Source organism: Carassius gibelio, chromosome A7 (assembly GCF_023724105.1).
Source record: "Carassius gibelio isolate Cgi1373 ecotype wild population from Czech Republic chromosome A7, carGib1.2-hapl.c, whole genome shotgun sequence".
Lineage (NCBI taxonomy): Eukaryota > Metazoa > Chordata > Actinopteri > Cypriniformes > Cyprinidae > Carassius > Carassius gibelio.
In genome coordinates, this window is record NC_068377.1 from 26,290,180 (window position 1) to 26,311,018 (window position 20,839).

At 40.8% G+C, this 20,839-nt stretch overlaps 1 protein-coding gene across 3 annotated transcripts in view; it reads left to right on the plus strand.

The window, feature by feature from the left end:
* Positions 1-20,839, plus strand: part of LOC128016971 (disintegrin and metalloproteinase domain-containing protein 10) — an 82,993-nt gene that overhangs the window by 31,610 nt on the left and 30,544 nt on the right. For all 3 annotated transcript variants that reach the window (XM_052601986.1, XM_052601988.1, XM_052601987.1), the window contains exons 3-4: positions 14,326-14,444; positions 16,798-16,956. In XM_052601986.1, the coding sequence (XP_052457946.1) occupies positions 14,326-14,444; positions 16,798-16,956 (278 nt within the window). The remainder of the gene's footprint in view (positions 1-14,325; positions 14,445-16,797; positions 16,957-20,839) is intronic.

A 20,839-nucleotide genomic window follows, 5' to 3' on the forward strand; every position in this document is an offset into this window, starting at 1 on the left:
GTAACAAATTCATTCCATAGAATGCATTGGGGAGAAGATTTGGCTTCTCTCCTCTCCAGTGTGGTCGTAAACTTTACGACCTGCAAAAGTGGGGGTTGCAGAAACATGGCTCTCTTTGAGGAAGTTAAAGTGAGGAAAGACATTTCCTAAAGTATAAGCTTGCAACTTATACTCTTCACATAACAAGGATTAACCATTTTATGCAATCCATAAACATAATTAAAATACATATTAATAATAAAATGAAAGTAAGGAACTTATACGAAAAGTTCCTTTGTCTCCAGTGTTGGAAGAATTTGGGTTGGGGGTTTTCGTTTCTTCTTTGAAGCTCGCATGGGCATCGTAAATAGTTTAAGTCCAGCCAGGCTGGCATTTAGTACCAACAGTCTGAATTTATAAAACAGAATTTAACCCATGAATCGCTGACCTGCATATCTGTTACATCTCCCCCTTTCGTCAGATGAAGTCCCTGTGTGGACATCATCGGACGGCAATCATCAGGATGGGCAGATGAAAGGTGAATCGTGATGGTCATGTAGCAGGTGGGTCATGATGGCAGGTGGTTCCTGAAGCTGAGGACTCCCCTTGATGAGGTTCGGTGTTGTCTTTGACTTGGCACCCCCTTTCCGGGGATTCCATCGGGGACCTCCAGCCACAGTTGTCGTGAGTTTGGCTGTAGAGGTTTGCATCTCGTTGAGTACCCTGTATAGGATGAAGGTTACGCCAAGAGTCAGGGCGGGACCAATGACAGTGGAGATGCCCCGTGCAGTGTCGGCAGCAGTCCAGGCTAGGACCGCAGATGACTGGTTCAGAACGGGCTGTCGAGGCTGTGCTTGGAGGGCTGTGTCGACAGGAGTAATGTCAATGTGTTGGGTGGTACCTTTCAGTACTTGGTCCAGCAGGTTGGCACGGGTGGCGGTGTCATGCTGGTCGTAGGTCAGCATAGCTGAGCGCACAGGAGTGTTGACGAGCCATCTGTTACCCACAATCTCTGCTTGCGTTTCTGTGACTTGTGTACGAGGCTTGGCTTCAGCAGGGCAGCGCGTATCGCTGACCCAGGGTTGCAGCTCGCAGATTCCTTCAGAGTTGTGTCTGAGGAAGGGTTTGCTAAGGCAGAGATAATGAATGTTTTTGGTTAAAGTACACATGTGCATGTTTGGGGCCAGGTACAGCTGTGTGTCGCTTTCGTGGTAGGCCACCACATTTGGAATGTGTGTTTTGGTGTGGGTGTTGCTCTTCCACATCCTGACACTGACAATGTCTTTAGGTCTGTAGACTTGGCTTGACTCGCTGATGAGTTGGTTCAGGAGCACGTTCACTTCTCCCTGTTTGGGGTTTGCGTGCCATAGGAAGGCGCTATCCAGAGAGTTGGCCAGGTGCATTCGTAGCAGGTCAGCTGGCATGGTGATGGTGTAAGACAGCACAGTTAACACAAGGCTTAAGGGTATCATGTATGGTGGGGTTTTACTCGTGGTTAGGCTGTCTTTGGAGGAGCTAACCTCCCACAGCATGTCTGTTGTTAACGCTGTAAACAGCTGAGTCTGGGTAAAGTCCTTCTGGAAGACAGTAAACAGTGGTTTCAAGGAGTTTACAGTCTGGTTCGCTGCATTGACACTGGACATAACAATGTTAAACATTCTGGCGGCAGCAGCAGCGGCTCTAAGCAAAGCTCCCGGGAGCTGTTTGGAGCGGTGGTGGTGTCCACCTAACTCCATTTGTGTAACCGTCACTTTCTCATATTGGCTGAACAGGTGTTTGACATCGGCCTCAGTGTGAGTGAGGGAGTCCTCTCTCCATCGGAACCTTGTACAGCTGTATTCGGTTACAGTGCTGGGGTAGTGTGCCCTGTCATCGGTAGTCAGGAGTCTCAGCGGTTTTCTCGGTGGCAGCTGTCCTCTCTTTGGCTGACAGCACAGCACGGCAAACCACAGCAGCATCCTGGTACAGATAATAGGGAGAGAGAGAGAGAAAGGGGAGAAAGAAACAAACAAGGCCTGTCTTTGGTTGGACAGGACAGTCTCTTTGCTTCGTGGGCGGCGACTGGGTTTAGCTCGCCCTCGCCCATGTTTTGCCACATCTTGCTGCTGGCATGACGCTTGCCTCAGTGTTGTGTCAGTGGCTCTGGTGCTGCGTGGTGCAGCACATGCTGCGTCATGGAAATATATTGGCAGTATCCCCCTTTTGCTCCGTGGCATTACACGCCCTGGCATTGTGATGTCAGACGGTGCACAACCTACAATATTGTTCTGTGCACGCAGCATGGTTTGTGTATCATGCAGTGGTCTGGGGCTTTTGTTGTCAGTGACTGTAGACTGGCTGCCAGGGTGGATGGAGGGGTCTGAGAGGTGGTAAAACAAAGTCATTATCAAGGTTTCAGAAGCCCGCATGTCCGCTATGTTGGTCTGTGTAGACAACGGAGCCTGCGTAAGCGATTCTGAGGTAGGCAGTTTAGCTAGTAAAGTTCTTGTGCTGTGTGTAATCACTTCAACCTTGAATGTGGGTGGGTGGGTTGGGAGTGACCACAGAATGTTGTTTAGTGTGCCAGTTTTGGCAAGGGTGTCAGTGTGATCTTTAAAGTCCTCGTCTAGACTTGGTAACTTTGAGTGTCCTTTTTCCTTCTTCCAGTACACGATCACATTGTGTGTTTTTGTGATGTTATCACATTGCTGGAACAGGTGTTGGTGTTTGACATGCTTGTTTGCAAGTGTGAGTCCGAGTTCCACACATTCAGGTGAGGATTGGAAGAAACCCAGCGTGTGGTGCAAGGTTTGACCACCTTGCAGGTTGAGTCGAACAGCGACCCCTTTGGTGTAAGCTGGTACCACCGTACCCTGTTTGTTGACTAAGGTACAGAGGCTTGAACTTGGGCCTGTTGTTAGGGCGTTGTACTCATGGCTGGCTGCTGGGGTTCCCGTGACCTCTGTGACCTGACCGTCTGGCTCTGTGGGAGTTCCCGTGACCTCTGCGACCTGACAGTCTGGCTCTAGCAACCTGTGTGGCTGGAGAGAAAGAGGTTCTCGCACTTGAGCAAAGTCTTTTAGCTGTTTGAAGTTCAGAAAAGGGTCAAAGTGTTCTAGCAGGTCTTTGTCGATGAGCAATGTATGAGTGTTCATTGGTGGGACATACATGGGATGTATTAGACTCATCGGAACGAATGTCAGGTGAATGGAAACAACCTGTTCAAACTGGATGTCATCCTGTCTGTACACCTGTACATTCAGTTCATAAGTTTGAGGTGTAAGAGTTCGATCTTGTCTCTTAGCTTCAAATTGGAGTCTTTTGAAAAGGTAAGATGAGATCACCGTCAGGTTTAATCCTGTGTCGATCAGGTCTTCCCTGTTGACTCCTTTTCGACCCACCCCCTTTTTGACAGGGCTGCCCAGGAATGTTGGCATTAGGGCAGGTGGGACGATCGGTGGTTGGTGGTCTTGTGTAGCTCGCTGCGAAGGCAGGTAGTCGAAACAGCATTTCCTGGTACCTTGTGTTTGTGGTACCTGGCGTGAGGACCTGTGCTGTCTCGTTCAGGGTGTGCAGGTGTTGACTGTGGAGCTTGGGTGTTGCTGTCACCTTGTGCTGTGACAGTTAGCTCTGTGGTCTGTAGATGACGGGCAGTGTTCTGGGTGCTTGGCTCATCTTCCTTGTGAGTTTTCATGTGAAGAAGCACTTTCAGCACCCTCAGGATCTCTGCTGTCTCAGACGTGGCTGCACTGTGTTGCCCTCTGCTGGCTTGGAACGGTATTGACTCTCTGTAAAGATGTCTGTGACTGTGGTGTTGTAGAGCGCCATCTAGGGTTAACTCCAAGCAGTGCTCAGAGACAGAGACGTTGGGGTTTTTCACAGTCTTTTCACAAATAGTCTTTTGCTTGGTGCAAGCTTTGTGGGCTAAGTTCCGTAACTCTTGTGTAGTTCTGTTACGGGGACACGCTGGGACTCTGAGATGAAAACTCCAACTGGCATGTAGGTTTGGGAGGAACAGAGTTTTTAAGTTGAAATCCTGTTCCATACCTGGTTCGTTGCATGCTCCGAAGTAGGTGTTTCGTAGCTGACTACAGAAAGTCTGTGGGTTTTCAAATCGGCCCTGTTTGAGGTCCATAGCAATAAGGAGCCCATGATCTGAGTTTGGATCAGAGAATTCAAGAATCAAAGTCTGTAGCAGTTGCTGGTAGTACGCTTTGACAGTCTCTGGTTGACGATCCAGAAAGCAATGCACATCACGGCTGGCCGTGATTTTTAACAGGTACAATGTGTTCACATCTGTCACGTTGGCGACAGTTTGCAAATGAAAGTCAATGGCTTGTAAAGAAGCATGAACATCATGTCCTCCTGCAGGATCTGGAATGAATGTAGAGATGCTTCTGGCTAGCTTGTGAAGTTCTCTGTGAGCAGTGCAGGGTTTGGTGACATGCGTTCTCTGGAAGGGTTCTCTTCCCTCCGTTATTGACAGATGTTCTTGTAAGCTGGCTGGTGATTTCCTTAGAAGGGAGACTACACCCCCTTTTCCAGCTCTGGGTTCTTGGCTGAAAGGGTTGGAGTGGCGGCCCGGGAGAAATTTTGTGGTGTGCGTTTCTCCGATCCAGCCACTCTGTAATCGGTGAAATTGTCTCAGTTCTGTGTGAACAGTGTAAAGTTCATCTTGGAGCTTGTCTCTCTGCAGAGTAAGCTTGTTGAATTTAGCTTGGGCCGCTTGCAAGTGTGTTTTGCAGGCCCAGGTTTTATAGTCTTTTTTTTTTTTTTTTAGTTCAGTCTCTGCTCTTTTTAGGAGAGCGTCGCCTTGCTGGAGTTTTTTGTTGAGTTCTTTTCTGGCTTCTCTCTCCAGCTGTTCTCTTTGATCTGTGTCGAGGCGAAGATCTTGCAGGGCATTGTGAAGTCTTTCAACTCCTTTCTGTAGCTCTGGATCTGTGTCGTCCTCTTTCTCACGCTGGTTCTGGGTCTCGAGGAGAAGCTGATCAAGATGACTCTGGGTTGGGGCCTGGTCCTTCCAGGCCTCCTCCGCGATGTTGCTCCGTTCACTGAGCGGTGCCTGGGCGACGAGAATGGGAACTAGGCTTCCGAAGATCCTGGCGAGTTCTCTGTAGTAGTCGCTTTGGTTTGGATCGCGTGCCATCAGTTCATCTAGCTCGGTGTCTAGTTGCTCTGGGTGCTGCAGGTTAATGGCATCCTTGGGCAGGAAGGGGGTCGTCACTGCTTTCAACCATGTCGAGAGGTGGCCCCCGTGGACTGCTGGACTGGATGCCTGGAACATCCTGATTCTCTGTCGGTGAGAGAAGCACAGCACACACACACAAAAAGACCAATGCAAGTTCGTTCTACATTTAACGAGCTATATTCATACGGGCTGTGCCGTTTATGAGAATTTTGGGGCTGACTGATGCAAACAGTCAGACAGTTAAGTAGCCAATTAACTTGGGTCAACGAAGGACCTGAAATGGAGATTTGACAGGCAGTAGCCTAGCGGGTCGTGTGATGACACCGGCTGCTGGTCGTCGCTCTACTATTTAACTTCGTTGGTGGCTCCCAGGTTACTGTCTCTATGTGAAATGAAAGAAACAAATCACAACAGAACAGATGGTAGAAAAAGATCAAAGTGAAACACAACACTTGAAATGAGATGAAAACAATAGAAACACAATGTGTTAGTGAGAATGAGGAGGCCTAAGCCTACTGCTAGGTTTTAAGATAGGGCCAACAGGTGAGTGGGCTATCTGGGTAGGAAACCTAGAAATATGGTGTGGCTTAAAGAAGCAAAAGGGTCAGAACACTTAAAATATATCCGGGGGAATATCTAATATTCTGTGGCTTATAATAAGTGGATAGGTTTTATCACTTTTGGTTCACCTGGTTGAATTGAAGTCATTCAGGTGGGAACCAGTGGCTTGGTCAACCTCCCCGGTGCTCCCCAAACACTGAACCGCAGTGTCCCCGGTCCTCCGTTACTCTGGCGTGTCGCAGGACAGCACGGCTTGTGACTTTTAGCACAACCTTTGGAGTGCCAAAATTGCTGATGTCTCTTGAGACAAGAGGGACCGAGTTTCACTCGCAGCCAGTATCGGTAACACCGATCGGGCAGCCTTGCTCACTGGAAACCTGAGATGACTGTCCAATCACCAAGGGAGTTCTACAATCAAATACACAAAGGATGAACAAAGGAAACTTAAAGTTAATTAAGGTTTGGTTTGTTTAACATCAATTGAGTAACTATATGTAGAGAGGAAAGGTAACAGCTTTACCTAATCATGATAAAACAAAACAAAGGAATTTATGATAATAATGGTAATTATCAAAATAACCTAAGTCAAAAGAGAGAAGCAAAATAATAAACATCAAATAAAAAAAACAGTAATGAAACAAGGGAGAAGGAGTAGCTGGTTTTCACCACAAGGGGGGGGAAGTACTGCTTCTCTGTCTTTAACCTGCTGAGCAGAAAACTTAATTCAAATTAAAAATTCAAAACTGGTTTAAATCAAAATTTAAAATAAGCATGTAAGAATTAAAAGGAAAATCGGAATAATATCCTATAATAACCATTGATAGCTTGTAAGTTATCATTAATGATCATGAAATTAATCAAACAGTGTGAGATTAATCAAAGAGGATAAAAGTGGACATGCAATTTCAAAACAGAATGGAAAAGACAGAGGTCTGTTAGTCGATTTAACAGGAGACTGCCACTAGATGGCTTACCTTCTTCTAGATTACACATCTAGATTTCCACTATTAACAATTACATTTTAATTCAAATCATGTTTGAACCAAACTCAAAGTAAATGTAAACAGTCAAAGGCAGGGAACATTCTTTTGTTTCCCTGTAATAATATTCACACGAGCAAAGCTGTAAATGCAAATAATTATCGAGAATTTAGACATCCAATTCAAATATACATCACAGGGGATTATAAATTAGCAATCAGAGCGCATTATCTGAAATGGCCACAGGTTGGCAGCTTTGCACTCATGCAAGCTGGAATCAGAAAGCAGGGTGTACCCTGAAATTTCTAAACCACACGTTCCCTCTGGTGTTTAGATAGCGGAACTACAATTTCAATATGACTTAGAAATTATCTGATCGTTTGTCAGGCTGATTTTCTGCATCAAAAATCACAAGTAACAAACCAAAGGTTTTAATCTCTGAGCTGCTATATTAACATAGGTTGAAGAAGGATCCGTTCACTTCCAAAACACAAATGTAACAAAAACAGGAATTTTCCAACTGTTGACTCCAATAGACATTTATCAAAATAGCACTTATGATTTAAATGTTTTAGGTTTAAAATCGGGTAGCTAAGCCAATTCTAGACCAGGAGTTTTTATCGTTTATTTTTTTGAATATCATGTGGTTTACCATGAATTCAATAACGATATTTAATAACAAGGCCTTTTTACTGAATCAGAGGAACATCGCTCATGTTCAGATTTACATGTTGCAACTAATAAAAGATTTCTTCATCTTTTACTTATTCATATTAAAATGTTCTCACTGTAAAAAGATTTTGGTCTTTCTTAACAGGATACTTTTAACATTATACTGCAGTTTACTTTCATTAAAAATAACAGTGACTATACTGTTAAGTTTCTATAAATACCTAGCGCTGACTGACCAGCTTTTTGCCTCAGTCAGTTGAGTGAGTTCGCGTCTTGCGACTTATCTCACCAGTAACGTTACATAATTTCATAGCGCACGTGCAGAAATTATTAAAAACCATATACACAGATTGATTGCTCACAAAACGAAGTTTGAAATAGCCGCGTTCCTCCACCAAAATGTAACAACAATGAGTTTTACATAGTAATTAACTCAAATGATATATAGGGAATTTGAATAATTAATCAAGAATTTGATTAATATATATCTCAGATGACAGTTACATTTAATTTTATTGATTATGAAAAATAGCTCAATTGCCAATACCAATACTAATCACAGGGCACTGTAATTTACTCATTAATATGTCAATATTACATTCTTCATATCAATTATTGTGATATCTCTTACTGTAAATTATTGCAGATCAAACCGTGGTATGTCCAGCACACCACTATAGACCTATCAATTTTCAATAAAGTTATCACGCCTTATAATTCAAGGAAAAGTATTCTCTGGCCATGAAAATATTATCCTATCCTTATGATAAATTTAGTTTCTAAATTTAGAGCTTGTAGCTAAAGACCAAAACATTTCAGTGACTCGTAATGTGAGTGGGGTGGAGTCCAAAGCCAATCATTTTATATATGGGTTTTTAATAATTCAACTAGTAATACATCAAACTACAAATCACACAGAGTAAATATGCGTACGAAAATACAGACAATAAACATTTAAGACATAACGGAATCCAAATAAAAGAGAGAGAGAGAGAGAGAGCGAGAGAGAGAGAGAGAGAGAGAGAGAGAGAGAGGGAGAAGTGGAGAAAGCGAGAGAGATCACAGAATGAGCTCAGGTATGAAAATCAGTCAGTAAACCTTAGTGGAACCAACAACAAATCAGATCATAACAACACTTTAAACCAGCATTTAAATCTCCATAGAGAAAGTGATACTTGCAGAAGTGTCCCATGTGAGTGTGGCGTGAGATCGGCGTCGAGCTTGTGAGCTTTGCGCGTTGAAACAGCCATGTGCCATGAAACGGAGGCCATGTGACGCGCGTGCACGCTGCGCTTGGCGTGAGCGTGGAGCACGTGGTCCTTTGTTCTGTCCTCGCGCGGTATTTGAAAGGTTCAACAAACATTGTTCCAGAATTCGTCTTCCTTGCGTGGAGAGGCGAATAGTTTAATAAACTTAGTAAAGAAAAGAAAAGAAAACGAACGAAACGAAAGCTTCCAAAGGAGCCATTAAAATGGCTTTTTCTCTCAGCCCCTGTGCTGAGGGGGTTCGCGCTATGAGCGCGGCCTATGGCCGCGCGGAAGCAACGTTGGAGAGCAGCGTGTCCGAGAACGGAGAAGAAGAGCAGAAGAGCAAGAAGAGAGGGTGGACCTTGTTTGGTCGACTCTTATAGATTGAGATGTTCACGCCTCTTTTCGCGTGAACCACCCAATGAACATCCGCGATCTGAAGCGGCGGGAAAGTTCCTTTGTCTCTGGGAACAACCCACCCTAATGATTTAGGACTTGTCCGATTTCATCAGGGATATTCTAGCACGTTCGTAATTCCAGAATAATACATTTTTCATTACTTTACTTTAGATAAGTGGGTCTGTCAAAGCATGACGATTAGAACAAGACTAAACATAATAGGTATATGTGATCAAAACATGAAGTTACATTAAATATGTGTAATTCTACATCTGAAAGATTTGCTTAACACATGATAACACTGCAGATGTTGGGAAACATCTAAATGTACCAAAAGGGAATACGTAATACATTTATACAGCATAAAAACTAACAGGTAACAAATTCATTCCATAGAATGCATTGGGGAGAAGATTTGGCTTCTCTCCTCTCCAGTGTGGTCGTAAACTTTACGACCTGCAAAAGTGGGGGTTGCAGAAACATGGCTCTCTTTGAGGAAGTTAAAGTGAGGAAAGACATTTCCTAAAGTATAAGCTTGCAACTTATACTCTTCACATAACAAGGATTAACCATTTTATGCAATCCATAAACATAATTAAAATACATATTAATAATAAAATGAAAGTAAGGAACTTATACGAAAAGTTCCTTTGTCTCCAGTGTTGGAAGAATTTGGGTTGGGGGTTTTCGTTTCTTCTTTGAAGCTCGCATGGGCATCGTAAATAGTTTAAGTCCAGCCAGGCTGGCATTTAGTACCAACAGTCTGAATTTATAAAACAGAATTTAACCCATGAATCGCTGACCTGCATATCTGTTACACTTTAATTACACATGGTTACAGTTAATCTTTAAATTTAAGGCCAGTTCTATGTAGTTTCAACCCAATTCAAAAACAAAAGCTAAATGCTGATGTCTGTAATGTAGCTGTTAATTTCAGATGGTTGCAGTTATTGTTTTCAATAGCCAAAAGCCAGTTTGGCCTATTGAATACCAAAAACAACATCTTGTTTAATGTATATGCACATTGCACACTTTACTTCTTTCTTGTTTGTTGCTTAAAGATAAAAACAATAAAAAAATAAAATCGGTAATCGGTATCGGAATCGCCCAGTTTGTTTGTAAAAAATCTTTATCGGAATCGGCCATGAAAAATCCTGATCGGTGCATCCCTAATTATTATTATTATTATTATTATTATTATTATTATTATTAATTAAAAAAAGGAATTTCTGTTTTGAAGTACATTACTGTTGTTGTTGTGGACAGTCATTTAAGGCAGGTAGACCCAGATCAGGTCAGTGAGTGTACTTTAGGGATGTTCTTCTCATTAGTGCTTACCTCTTCTGTCCTGACCTAATTCAGCTGCCATCTCTCACAGTTATCTATAACAACCTTTATTTTCCCCCCGTCTTTCATTTGCTTGCACTTTAAAGGCTGTTTCATTCTCAATCCTTATCATTCTCTCTCACACAGACTCCCCGCACTCAATATTCCCCACTGTTTACCGCCCCATCTCCTGTCTGTCATAGAGCACTCTGGTAAAGCATTCCTTTATCACTCTGTAGTAAACATAAGGAGCATCGTATACTCCGTAAATCCCCTGTTGCTATATCACTTTGGCTTTATATAGACTCATGTAGTTGCTGTATATGCTTTTGGCATAACCTTTTTTTTTTTTTTATGACTGTCATTGCTTCAGAAATCCACTTCTACTCAGATTAGGGGGCTGAGCTGGTGGATGTCATTAATTTCAGATGCATTACTGTAAACGTAATTGAAAGTGCTGAGTGCTTGGTAATTACATTGCACATGCCGCTTGGACTAAATTGGGTCTGACTGCGATCGGGTGTGATATTCCCGAAACTGCCTTTAGTAGTGAAAGTGATGCTGCCGAGGGACAAAAGATCACAGTTGGAACCTAGATGCCTCACTTTGGCTTTTAGGATGTTCAAACAAAGTGGTTTGCTGGGCGCTTGACAATTGCAATGGAAATGTGTTGATTCACTGTGGAGCAAATGAAGGCTTGCTGGTGTTCTGCTGATGAGGGGATTTCTTCTGGCTCTGAGGTCGAGTGCTGTTGGTGGTGACGTCAGAGGATCAGACGTCTGCTTGCATATTAGGGCTGCAGAATGAAATGAATTGTTTCTATTCTGTTTCTCTATTTCCACAAATATTACAATATTTTTGTAGGCATCCTGTTCTCTCAGGATATGTTTTTGTGATTTTTGTGAAGACCTATGTTTTTACATTTTGCTGAGTTCAGTTGTTTGTTTGTTTTTTTTGTGATTTTGTTTTTGTAGTATTTAATGGCTTACAAACACTCTGATTTCCCAGATGTTGCCATCATCACATTAGGATAAACACAGCCCTCTGCAGTAGTGTTAAGTGGAAATGCTACTAATTTGTGTGAGAGGCAAACGGCCGAAGGCAGTGATACTCTTTAATCTAGCACTGTGTCGACCCAAGGTAGTGTTGACAAACAAAGTCAGTATCTCTGGAAATTAATTAATCTGGTTCTGGTTCTGGTTCCTCTTAACGATTCCTGTGGCTTAATGGTTCTAATAATACTCCTGTTGGTGCGTTTGAAAAAGAGAAAGTTCTGTTCATAAGTAAACTATTATTAAAAATAGTTTTACTTAAATCTAGTAAAACTGTTCTTACAGAAGTAACACCTTAAATGCAATCGAATTATCCCACTATTTTATGTTATATTTAAGTACAGTGTTCCTTCTGCATCAGTGGGATGAAATGCACTTGTAAGAAACCTAATGGACCGAAGTATAATTGGAAAAAAAAATGTAGAGTTTTTGCCTCCCACCCATGGTACTATAAAAGTTATACTTGTTTTTAAAAGGTTTTTTTCGTCTTTGTTTCTTTTTTTTTCTTTTTTCTTTTTTCTTTTTCTTTTTCTTATTTACAATACTTTAAGCAGGCATACTCTTGCATATTTTATGAATAGAACCAAAAAAAAAAAACATTTTGCAAATTGAGAGTCGGACAATTAGCCTAACTACTGAGAAAATCAGGACAATAAAGATCATTTTTTGCATATAATGATCAATAAATATATATATATATATATTTTTTTTTTTACCTGCAGATGCACCAGAGGTGGGGATATAGAAATCACCACTGTTGGCTTTTACATTGTTTTTAAAGTCATGCACTGGTTTGAGATGGATGGCAAAGACTCTGAATGGCTGTGGTCTCTGGGAGGAAATGTGATGCTCTGTGGTCTCCTCTTTGACTCATATGGCTAGATGAGGTGTAGACCGAGCAAGTTTGTTGGGGTTTTGGGTGTTTGGGTGGTTTTGGAGTGTAAGCCCACCATGGAATGTTGAGTAAGGCGGCGGATGTTGTTCATGTGCTGGATCTCTGGGGAGGGTCTCTGAAGAGGTTCTCTGAGTTAGACACTGGGTTTTTGAAAACTTTGAGACTTCCTGCATTACTTCCTTTTGTCTGAGCACAACACATCTCCGGATCTCACAAGAAAGAACACGTAAAATGCTCACTCCTCAAATCTCTGCTAATGTGTCCACCCAGAAATGATAGGTACTGATACATATCAGTGCTTGTCGTGAGGTATTCATGTCTTTTGTGTATTAAAGCATTGGTTAGTGACTCTATCTGAATTGTATAAACATAACTGTTCTACTGTACTCCTAATGTCCTTCTGTACTAGAGAATGTGTACTGCAGGCTTTTATGTTTACTGCCAAGTGGGAGTTGCCATTAACATTAACAATTTACAGTCAGTGTATGTCTCACAAACCTCCCATTTAAACATTAAATCATTAATAACTTTCATGCTCAAAACTATTTTTCTTTATACTTTTATGATATTGCCTTTTGTGCCCTTTTTCAAGCTTGAAAGCCTCACTCAATGTAGTTTTGTTAAAAAGAGAACCCCTTTTGAGTCCCACAGAAGAAATAGTTCAAAAGGTTTTCAACAATATGAGGGTCAGTAATTGTTGGCAGAATTGTATTGTTTAGGTTTATATCTCTGAATTAGATTAAGCGATTAGTTGATGATGCTGTTGTGCTAAATGTGTCTTGTTTGATGATAAACTTTCCTCCAGGTCTGAGTTTATAATGGAAAGGGTCGAAGTGAGGATATAGTGTTTATAACTAGCTTCAATTGAGGTCTATGGAGTGCTCTCATTTAGAAGGCTGTGTAGTGGAAATGTATGTAAGTTTACTTGGCTGTACATTGTAAATGTTTGTGTGTCCTCATTTAGGAGGGTGTGTGTGTCTATGTGAATGTTAGTTTTAATTAGAGAGAGTTCTGAGAATGGCCGGACCTCCTCCACCTGTCCGTTCTCCCTCCAGGACTCTTTGTACTTTAGTTTCCTCTCGCTCTCCTTTTCCTCCTACTCCTCTTCATTTCCCACTCTCTCTCATTGTTGTTCTCAGTTTCCTCATGACAGTACGCACGTATGTTAGCAGTGAGTCTCACCTGCAGAAAGGTCAAACTCATGCTGGGTGGAGCACTGAGCAGCTGTCCTCTACACTGGGAGTGTTTACTACAGGGACATGGCTCCACCCCTTCGGCTTTGAGTCATCCTGTTCCTTTACTGAGCCTCTTATGAAATTCAGCTTTGTGCTTTTTCAGGTGCAATGCCTTTTCTCTAGCTAACATAATTAAAATCTCCCATGAAGAGGCACATCTTGTCCACAGCTTTCATCTGGCTCCTTTAGTCCTCTGATATATTAGAGACAAGGGCTTCACACACACACAAACACACAGACTCAGCTGCACGAGCATGGCTGATGCCTGATCCCGTTTATCCTGAGGGAATCCATGATTGCAGGGTGGTCAGTGCCACTTCAGCAGAGCATGACATTTTTTTTTCTCTCTCTCCGTGCTGTCAACAGAACAAATGACTGATGTAATCTGCACACACAGTACTCTGCAGAAAGCTCTGTGGGTACTAATAGACTTGTAATGCCATATACATTCTCCATCCCTTGTATGTTTGTTTATTAAAACATATCGAGCAACCGATCTATCTGCATGGTCGATTTTTTTTTATTGCCATCGGCCGATACAAGGATGTTGTGAGGAGTGAAGTTAATGAGAAACATTTTTTTTGGCAGTGAGTAATGCTGTTTGGCAGATCTCCCGTATTCCTCCTTTATCTCATAGTTTCAGTAATGCGCTGCATCATGACTCTTATTCTGACTTGGCTCAGACTGTTAGTATTTTGGTGTGTGTTGCACAGCATCCCAGATATGTGTGTCTGTTGGGACACATTTTTTGTACACTCTTGGGCAACTTTACAGTCCATTAATCTTGTTCTCTCTCCCTCTCCTTCCATCAGGCATTTTAACCTTCGGATGAAGAGGGACACCTCTCTCTTCGCTCCCGATCTGAAGGTGGAGGTTTCTGGAGAAGAGATTCCCTATGACACCTCTCACATTTACACTGGAGAAATTTATGGTGAGCGTGGCACCTTTCCAGCACTCACACATGCACACACTTTTACATAAAGGCATACATCCACCCCAACACACTTCCTGAGTTGCCAGGGAAATGTTGTCTCCATCTATTGTATTTGTACACTCTTTTTGAAGATGTAGAGTGATTTTTGTGAAGCTCTGGTAAGGTAGAGAATAATTTTGATATAGTGAGGAAAACGTCTTAAAAGGAAAAAATGTTGGTGGTATTGTACTTTCATGTGATCCACAGAAAATGCCTAAAACTTTGGGGGAAAAGCCCCTATGATGAATGAGTGACTCAGGTTATGCTATCCCATAGCGCAAATTCCCACAACTTTTTTTATAACGTTAGAATTTTGTCAAGACACTGAATGCAATTATTTTATGTAAAACACTTCAGACTTAATAACACACAAATTCTGCTAGGACACATTTTAAATAGTTGCCTGGTTCTAATGTTAGATTGTAAAGCTTTCTACTTTCTCTTGTCACTGATCATTTTAATCCAGTCACTTTTTAAATTTTGAGCATTTTCTTTGCAGTCAGTACTTTCAGATCTCTTTTGCACAAGTGAATGAAATGTCTTGTTCAGTTACTCTTCATTTTCATTTGATCATTTCTGAAGTTTCTGATCTGACATCATGACATCTGTATCATCACTTTATTCTCATTATGTACCTAGTAGTGCGATGAGGCACTGAACCTGACTGATGATGGGTACAGCTTGGGATAAGCACACACTAGTGAGATCGGAGCAATTACCTATGTACTTGAAATGATGGACAGAAACTACTTTCCTTTTTCTCTTCATCTGATCAGGCATCCTTACTGACTCTGAACATCTCCCCTGACCCTGTTACTGACACACCCTTTCAGTTTCTGAATTGCTCTGAGTGGTTTCATGTAATTTCCTGCTTACCACAGGATGCTTCATAATAACTGGTATTGTCAGGAGATGACGTTCATGTGATCTGGTGATATGAGTGAGTGAAGGACTTTAGGCCTGAGGAAGTAAACATGGTTGAGAATTGTTCTAAACTGTTTCTTTATTGGAAGTGATGAATTAACACTAATAAACAATGCTATTTTTTAACACCACAGATCAAAAATGGCATTTGACAAGTTATCGGATCAACTTTTTACTGGCAGTTTAAGAATGAAAATGTACACTTTTTTTATTGATATTTTGTTTCTTGAGGATGTTTTAAATATTGTTTTAAACTATTGTATTACAGCATTGAAGGTGAGACGCCTCTTACATTTTGAATAAAATAAAAAAATGGCAAAATTTACTGTTGATGAAAACTAGTAAAAGCTAGTAATTGTTTAAGATAAATGTAGAAAGTCAGTCATATATGTTGGAGAATGTTATATACGTTTCAGAATGCTTGAAAATGTGATAAAAAAGTATTACCTTTGTTCAGCAAGGGCATACAATTTAAGGTTATTATTATTATTGTGGCATACATATGACGTGATGAGCACATGCTCAATTATAAATTTCGACATGTCAGAGCATCACTGTGTAGAAGTGTATCAAGTTAATAACCCAGATTAATCATTTTGACTCACTGTGAGGCACTCACCAGCATCAATATGAAATATTGATTACATTTACCAATATCTTTGTCAAAAGACAAAACTATGACTAAAACACTTATCTGTAATGCTCATTTCTGTCTCTTCTGAATTCGTACACTCTTTCTCAAAAATGTTTAAAAATGAAAAAGCCAATTTATCTTCTTTTTCCCAGCCTTTCTCTAACCCTCTCGCTCCCTCTCTCCCCCTTTGTTATCCATTAGCACACTTTGTACTCTCTAAAGGATAAACATTGCTCGATGCTTAATCTTGTAACCTCTAGTATTCACAGAAGAGCTTGAAGCAGGTCGCTATGGCACAAACTCTCTTTGGAATGGCAATGGTATTAACAATGCTTCTTGTTGATAGCAGAGGAGCAGATCCAGTGAGATCTTGATGGGGCGATGCGGAATAAAAAAGTTTTTCAGGAGGTCACGGCAGTAGAAGCGGTGCAACTATAACAACATGTCTATAATCTCCTCCACTTTAAAGCGGTATTAAACTGCAGCGGAAGCGCAAACTTAGTCAAGCCAAGCCATAACATGCAGTGTAAAAGCACCATTGGTTGTGTGGTGTGTGCACTGTGTGTGTTTATGTTTTTGGACATGAATGACTGGATCATAGTATGGAAGCTGCTCTTTATAAATTATCCTTAGGTTATTTTCCATAACAGTCTCCCAGCATACAGAGAGAGAGAGAGAGCTCTTTCTGTGCCCTGTTTAGCTTTACAATAGCATTTGCTGGTCTTTAATCTCTGGTTTGTTTTTATTTTGCAGGTGAGAAGGGCACTCTGACACATGGCTCTATCGTGGATGGGAAATTTGAGGGTTTCATTAAGAGCCATATGGGCACATACTACGTAGAACCCTCCGAGAGATACCTCAAAGACCAGAATGTGCCCTACCACTCAGTCATCTACCATGAGGATGATATCGGTGAGCTAATATTGCATTGTAATGACCTACATCATAACCTTAATCATCGCTTATATAATGTTTTAGTGTGTCTAGCTGTCTGACCGGGTTTGTGTTGGGGTGGGCAATATCAGGAAAATATAATTTTTTAGGAATATCACGATTCACAATTTTATCATGCTTCTTTGTCGTTTTGGTCTTACTATTTTGCAAGTTTTATGAGCAGAACAGCCAAACTATTTTCCATGTTTTAAAAACAAAGCCTTACTAGGTAACAAAATATTTAATAAAAAAAGAATGGCAGATATTTAGGCCAAAGTGGGCAAAGAAAAAAATATTTGGTATTATTTTATCTTTGTTATTATTCCTTTTAAAGCAACTGTATTTAAATTCTTCAGTCATGAGCACTTTTTTTTGGTTTGTTGTTCTATTAACATTACTGACAAGCAGCAGCATGTTTTTAGTACTGCCACTTTAAGACCTGCATGCATCTAAGCATGCAGGTATTTTTCTTTCTTTCAACTGTTTTCTTTCACTTTACTCATAACTGACTGTGTTAATATGTCAGCCACTGTTTGTCACAGTTTTTAGTGTGTGCACATTCTTCAGGTGTACACGCTCAGAAAAAGCGCACGTCAGAACAGCACGCAAATTAAATGTTTAACCGGCAAGGCTTTAAAGCGCAAAGTAATTGCGAATAAGTGCAGTGTCCCATGAGTGTAACTCTTCTGCTGAATTAACATTTGATGTGAATGTATGTCATGTTGTACAGTAGCCTATATTAAGACAGAGGTATGTAGTAATGTTTTTAAATGCTTTTGAAAGTAGTCACTTATGCTCACTGAGGCTTCAATTATTGATAAAAAAAAAAAGAAATCATAATAATATTGTGAAATATTATTACTATGTAAAGTAACTGTTTTCTCTTTTTTATTATTCATTTAACTGCATTGATACTGTTATTGATGCTGTTAATCAATTGATGAATCATTGCTGAATAAAAGTATTAATTTCTTTCAAAAAAATCTGAATGACCCCAAAATTTTGAACATTAACATATTCATCAAGTCATTTTAAGATAACCAGTTGCTCAGCTTTAGATGCATCAAAATGTAAATAAACTACTTTTAGCATAATCCCTTTTATGTACAGTATGTACATTATGTACAATGATCTTCCCCTTTTCCCCAGACTAGGCACAGACTACAAGTTTGAAGGAAACAAGCTTGAGTCCTGTTTTTATCTTACTCTCCCTATCTTGCATTCTGTCATTCTCTCCCTTAATCAAACATAGTGGTGCACTTTTCCAGCTCAGCAGGCTGATAAATCCTCTTAAATACTAGTGAATGTTATCACTGTTATAATATCCTCATATAAAAGAAATTATAAAAAGTCACAGCCTGTCAAAGATTAGCAGCTTTTTTTTTTTACACTTTTCTCTTTATATAAATATTATATACGAAATTTTTTAAACGTATGTGGCAGTTGTATTATTTTTCTCTTTATTATTCCTTTGAAAGAAATTAATACTTTTGTTGAGCTCTTGAAGTATATAGCAGCTCAAAAATTCTCTCACCTTTATGCTAATAACTTTTGAATCATGAGGGAAGGAAAATTATTGTATCCTCAGATTCTTTGGCTCATGCAGAGTCAAACTGACACCAAATTTAAAAAAAAGTAAGGTTTTGTTTTTTCGCTATTTTATTTGTTTGTAAAACCTACTTTTTAGAACTTGTCCATCCTAGACGATTCATCCGATTTTCACCAAGACCTTCATCTTCAGACAAAATTGCCATAGACTACAATAGAGTATTATGATATAAAATGCTACATTTTACAAATGCATTGGTGTAACGGTAGCACTTTATTTTACAGTACGTGTACTAACATGTACTTATAGTGTACTTACAGTGTATTTATCTAAGAACGTTCTGGTAACACAAGGTAACTACATGGGGTAGGGGTAGGTTTAGGGGTAGGTTCATGGTTAGTACCTAGTTATTACATATTTATTGTAATCACTATTATAAGTACATAGTATGTACATGAGGAATAGGAGTAAAATAAAATGATACTGTTCATCTTCAGAACACAATTATAAATATTTTGGATGAAAACCAGAAGGCTTGTGACTGTCCCGTTGACTGCCAAGTAAATTACACTGTTAAGGTCCAGAAACATATGAAAGCTATTCTATGAATTGTCCATCTGCCATCAGTGGTTCAACCGTAATGTTATGAAGCGACGAGAATACGTTTTGTATACAAAGAAAACTAACATTACAATTGTTCAATGATTTGCCTCCTCAGTGTCTTTCCGCATCACTGTAGAGACATTTTGGAGAATATCTGCTGAACACAAACTGCGTACGCTATTAAACCATTTTCGCATACCACAGCAACGAGTCTGAGGCATGAAACCAAAATGAGATATGAGGCTGTCTCTCTGCAATGTGTTGGCATGTTGACACCAAACTTTGTGTGTACCACTTGAATACAGAATCAGAATCAGAATCAGAAAGAGCTTTATTGCCAAGTATGCTTGCACATACAAGGAATTTGTTTTAGTGACATAGGCTTCCAGTACACAGGGACAACAACACACAGACAAAAAAAAAGTCAAATAAGTAAGTGTACAAACAATTGTGCTATAAATAATAATGGAATAGGATTGAATAAGATGCAGGGATGTACTAGGATGGAGGGGTAACAAATAAATATAAGGATATTGCAAATTGTTATTGCATAAGTGGGGAACATTTAACTGTTTACGAGGTAGATTGCCTGGGGGAAGAAACTGTTCTTGTGCCTGACTGTTCTAATATTTGCAGCTCTGCTCTCAGGAGAGCACCGATTATCCTTTCAGCAGTCCGAACCGTTCTCTGTAGTCTTCTGATGTCTGATTTTGTAGCTGAACCAAACCAGACAGTTATTGAAGTGCACAGTACAAACTCGATGGTGGAGTAGAACTGTTTCAGCAGCTCCTGTGGCAGGTTAATGTTACTCAGCTGGTACAACCTTTGTTGGGCCGTTTTCACAATGGAGTCAATAGCCCCTTTCACACTGCCATTCCGGCAAATACACAGGTAAAGTGTTCCGCCAATTGTTCCCGGGTCGCTAGATTTTGCACTTTCACACTGCCAGTGATTACCAGTAATATGTGCGTGCTTTCACACACAACACATAAAGGTCCCGCAGCGAGACGTGACATCAGGGTGTGACGTGTAATGTATGAGTCGAAAACGTTAGGCAAGTTATACTTTCGCTGAAGATCGCGAACAATCTCAGAATCAGTGCGGAATATCAGGAACTAACTGATCTCTGCTTCATTAAAGTTTGCACATATTTTTGTCGTGAACGTTGATCTTCCTTCAAAACAGCTGGTAAAAGAGTCGTGCGTCATCATTACAACACGGCATTAGATCTGGCTTTTGTTCACACAGCACTCTTCCCGGGGCTGAACCCGGCAATGTTACTAGGTCCCCGACCCGGGTTCAATGCCGGAATCAATCCCAGGACGTGTTTGCTTTCACACAGAAGGTGACCTGGCAATGTTCCGGCAATTTGCCAGGTCCGACGCGCAGTGTGAAAAGGGGCTAATGTGATTGTCCCACTTCAGGTCCTGAGAGATGGTGGTTCCCAGGAATCTGAATGACTCCATTGCAGCCACAGGGCTGTTCATGATGGTGAGTGGGGGGAGTGCAGGGGGGTTTCTCCTAAAGTCCACTTTTTTTAGCGTGTTCAGCTTCAGGTCGTTAAGACTGCACCAGACAGCCAGCTGCTCGTCCTGGATGAGGATGATGACTGTAGTGTCGTCTGTCAAACTTTAGGAGCTTGACAGAGGGGTCTTTAGAGGTGCAGTGGTTGGTGTACAGTGAGAAGAGCAGTGGGGAGAGAACACATCC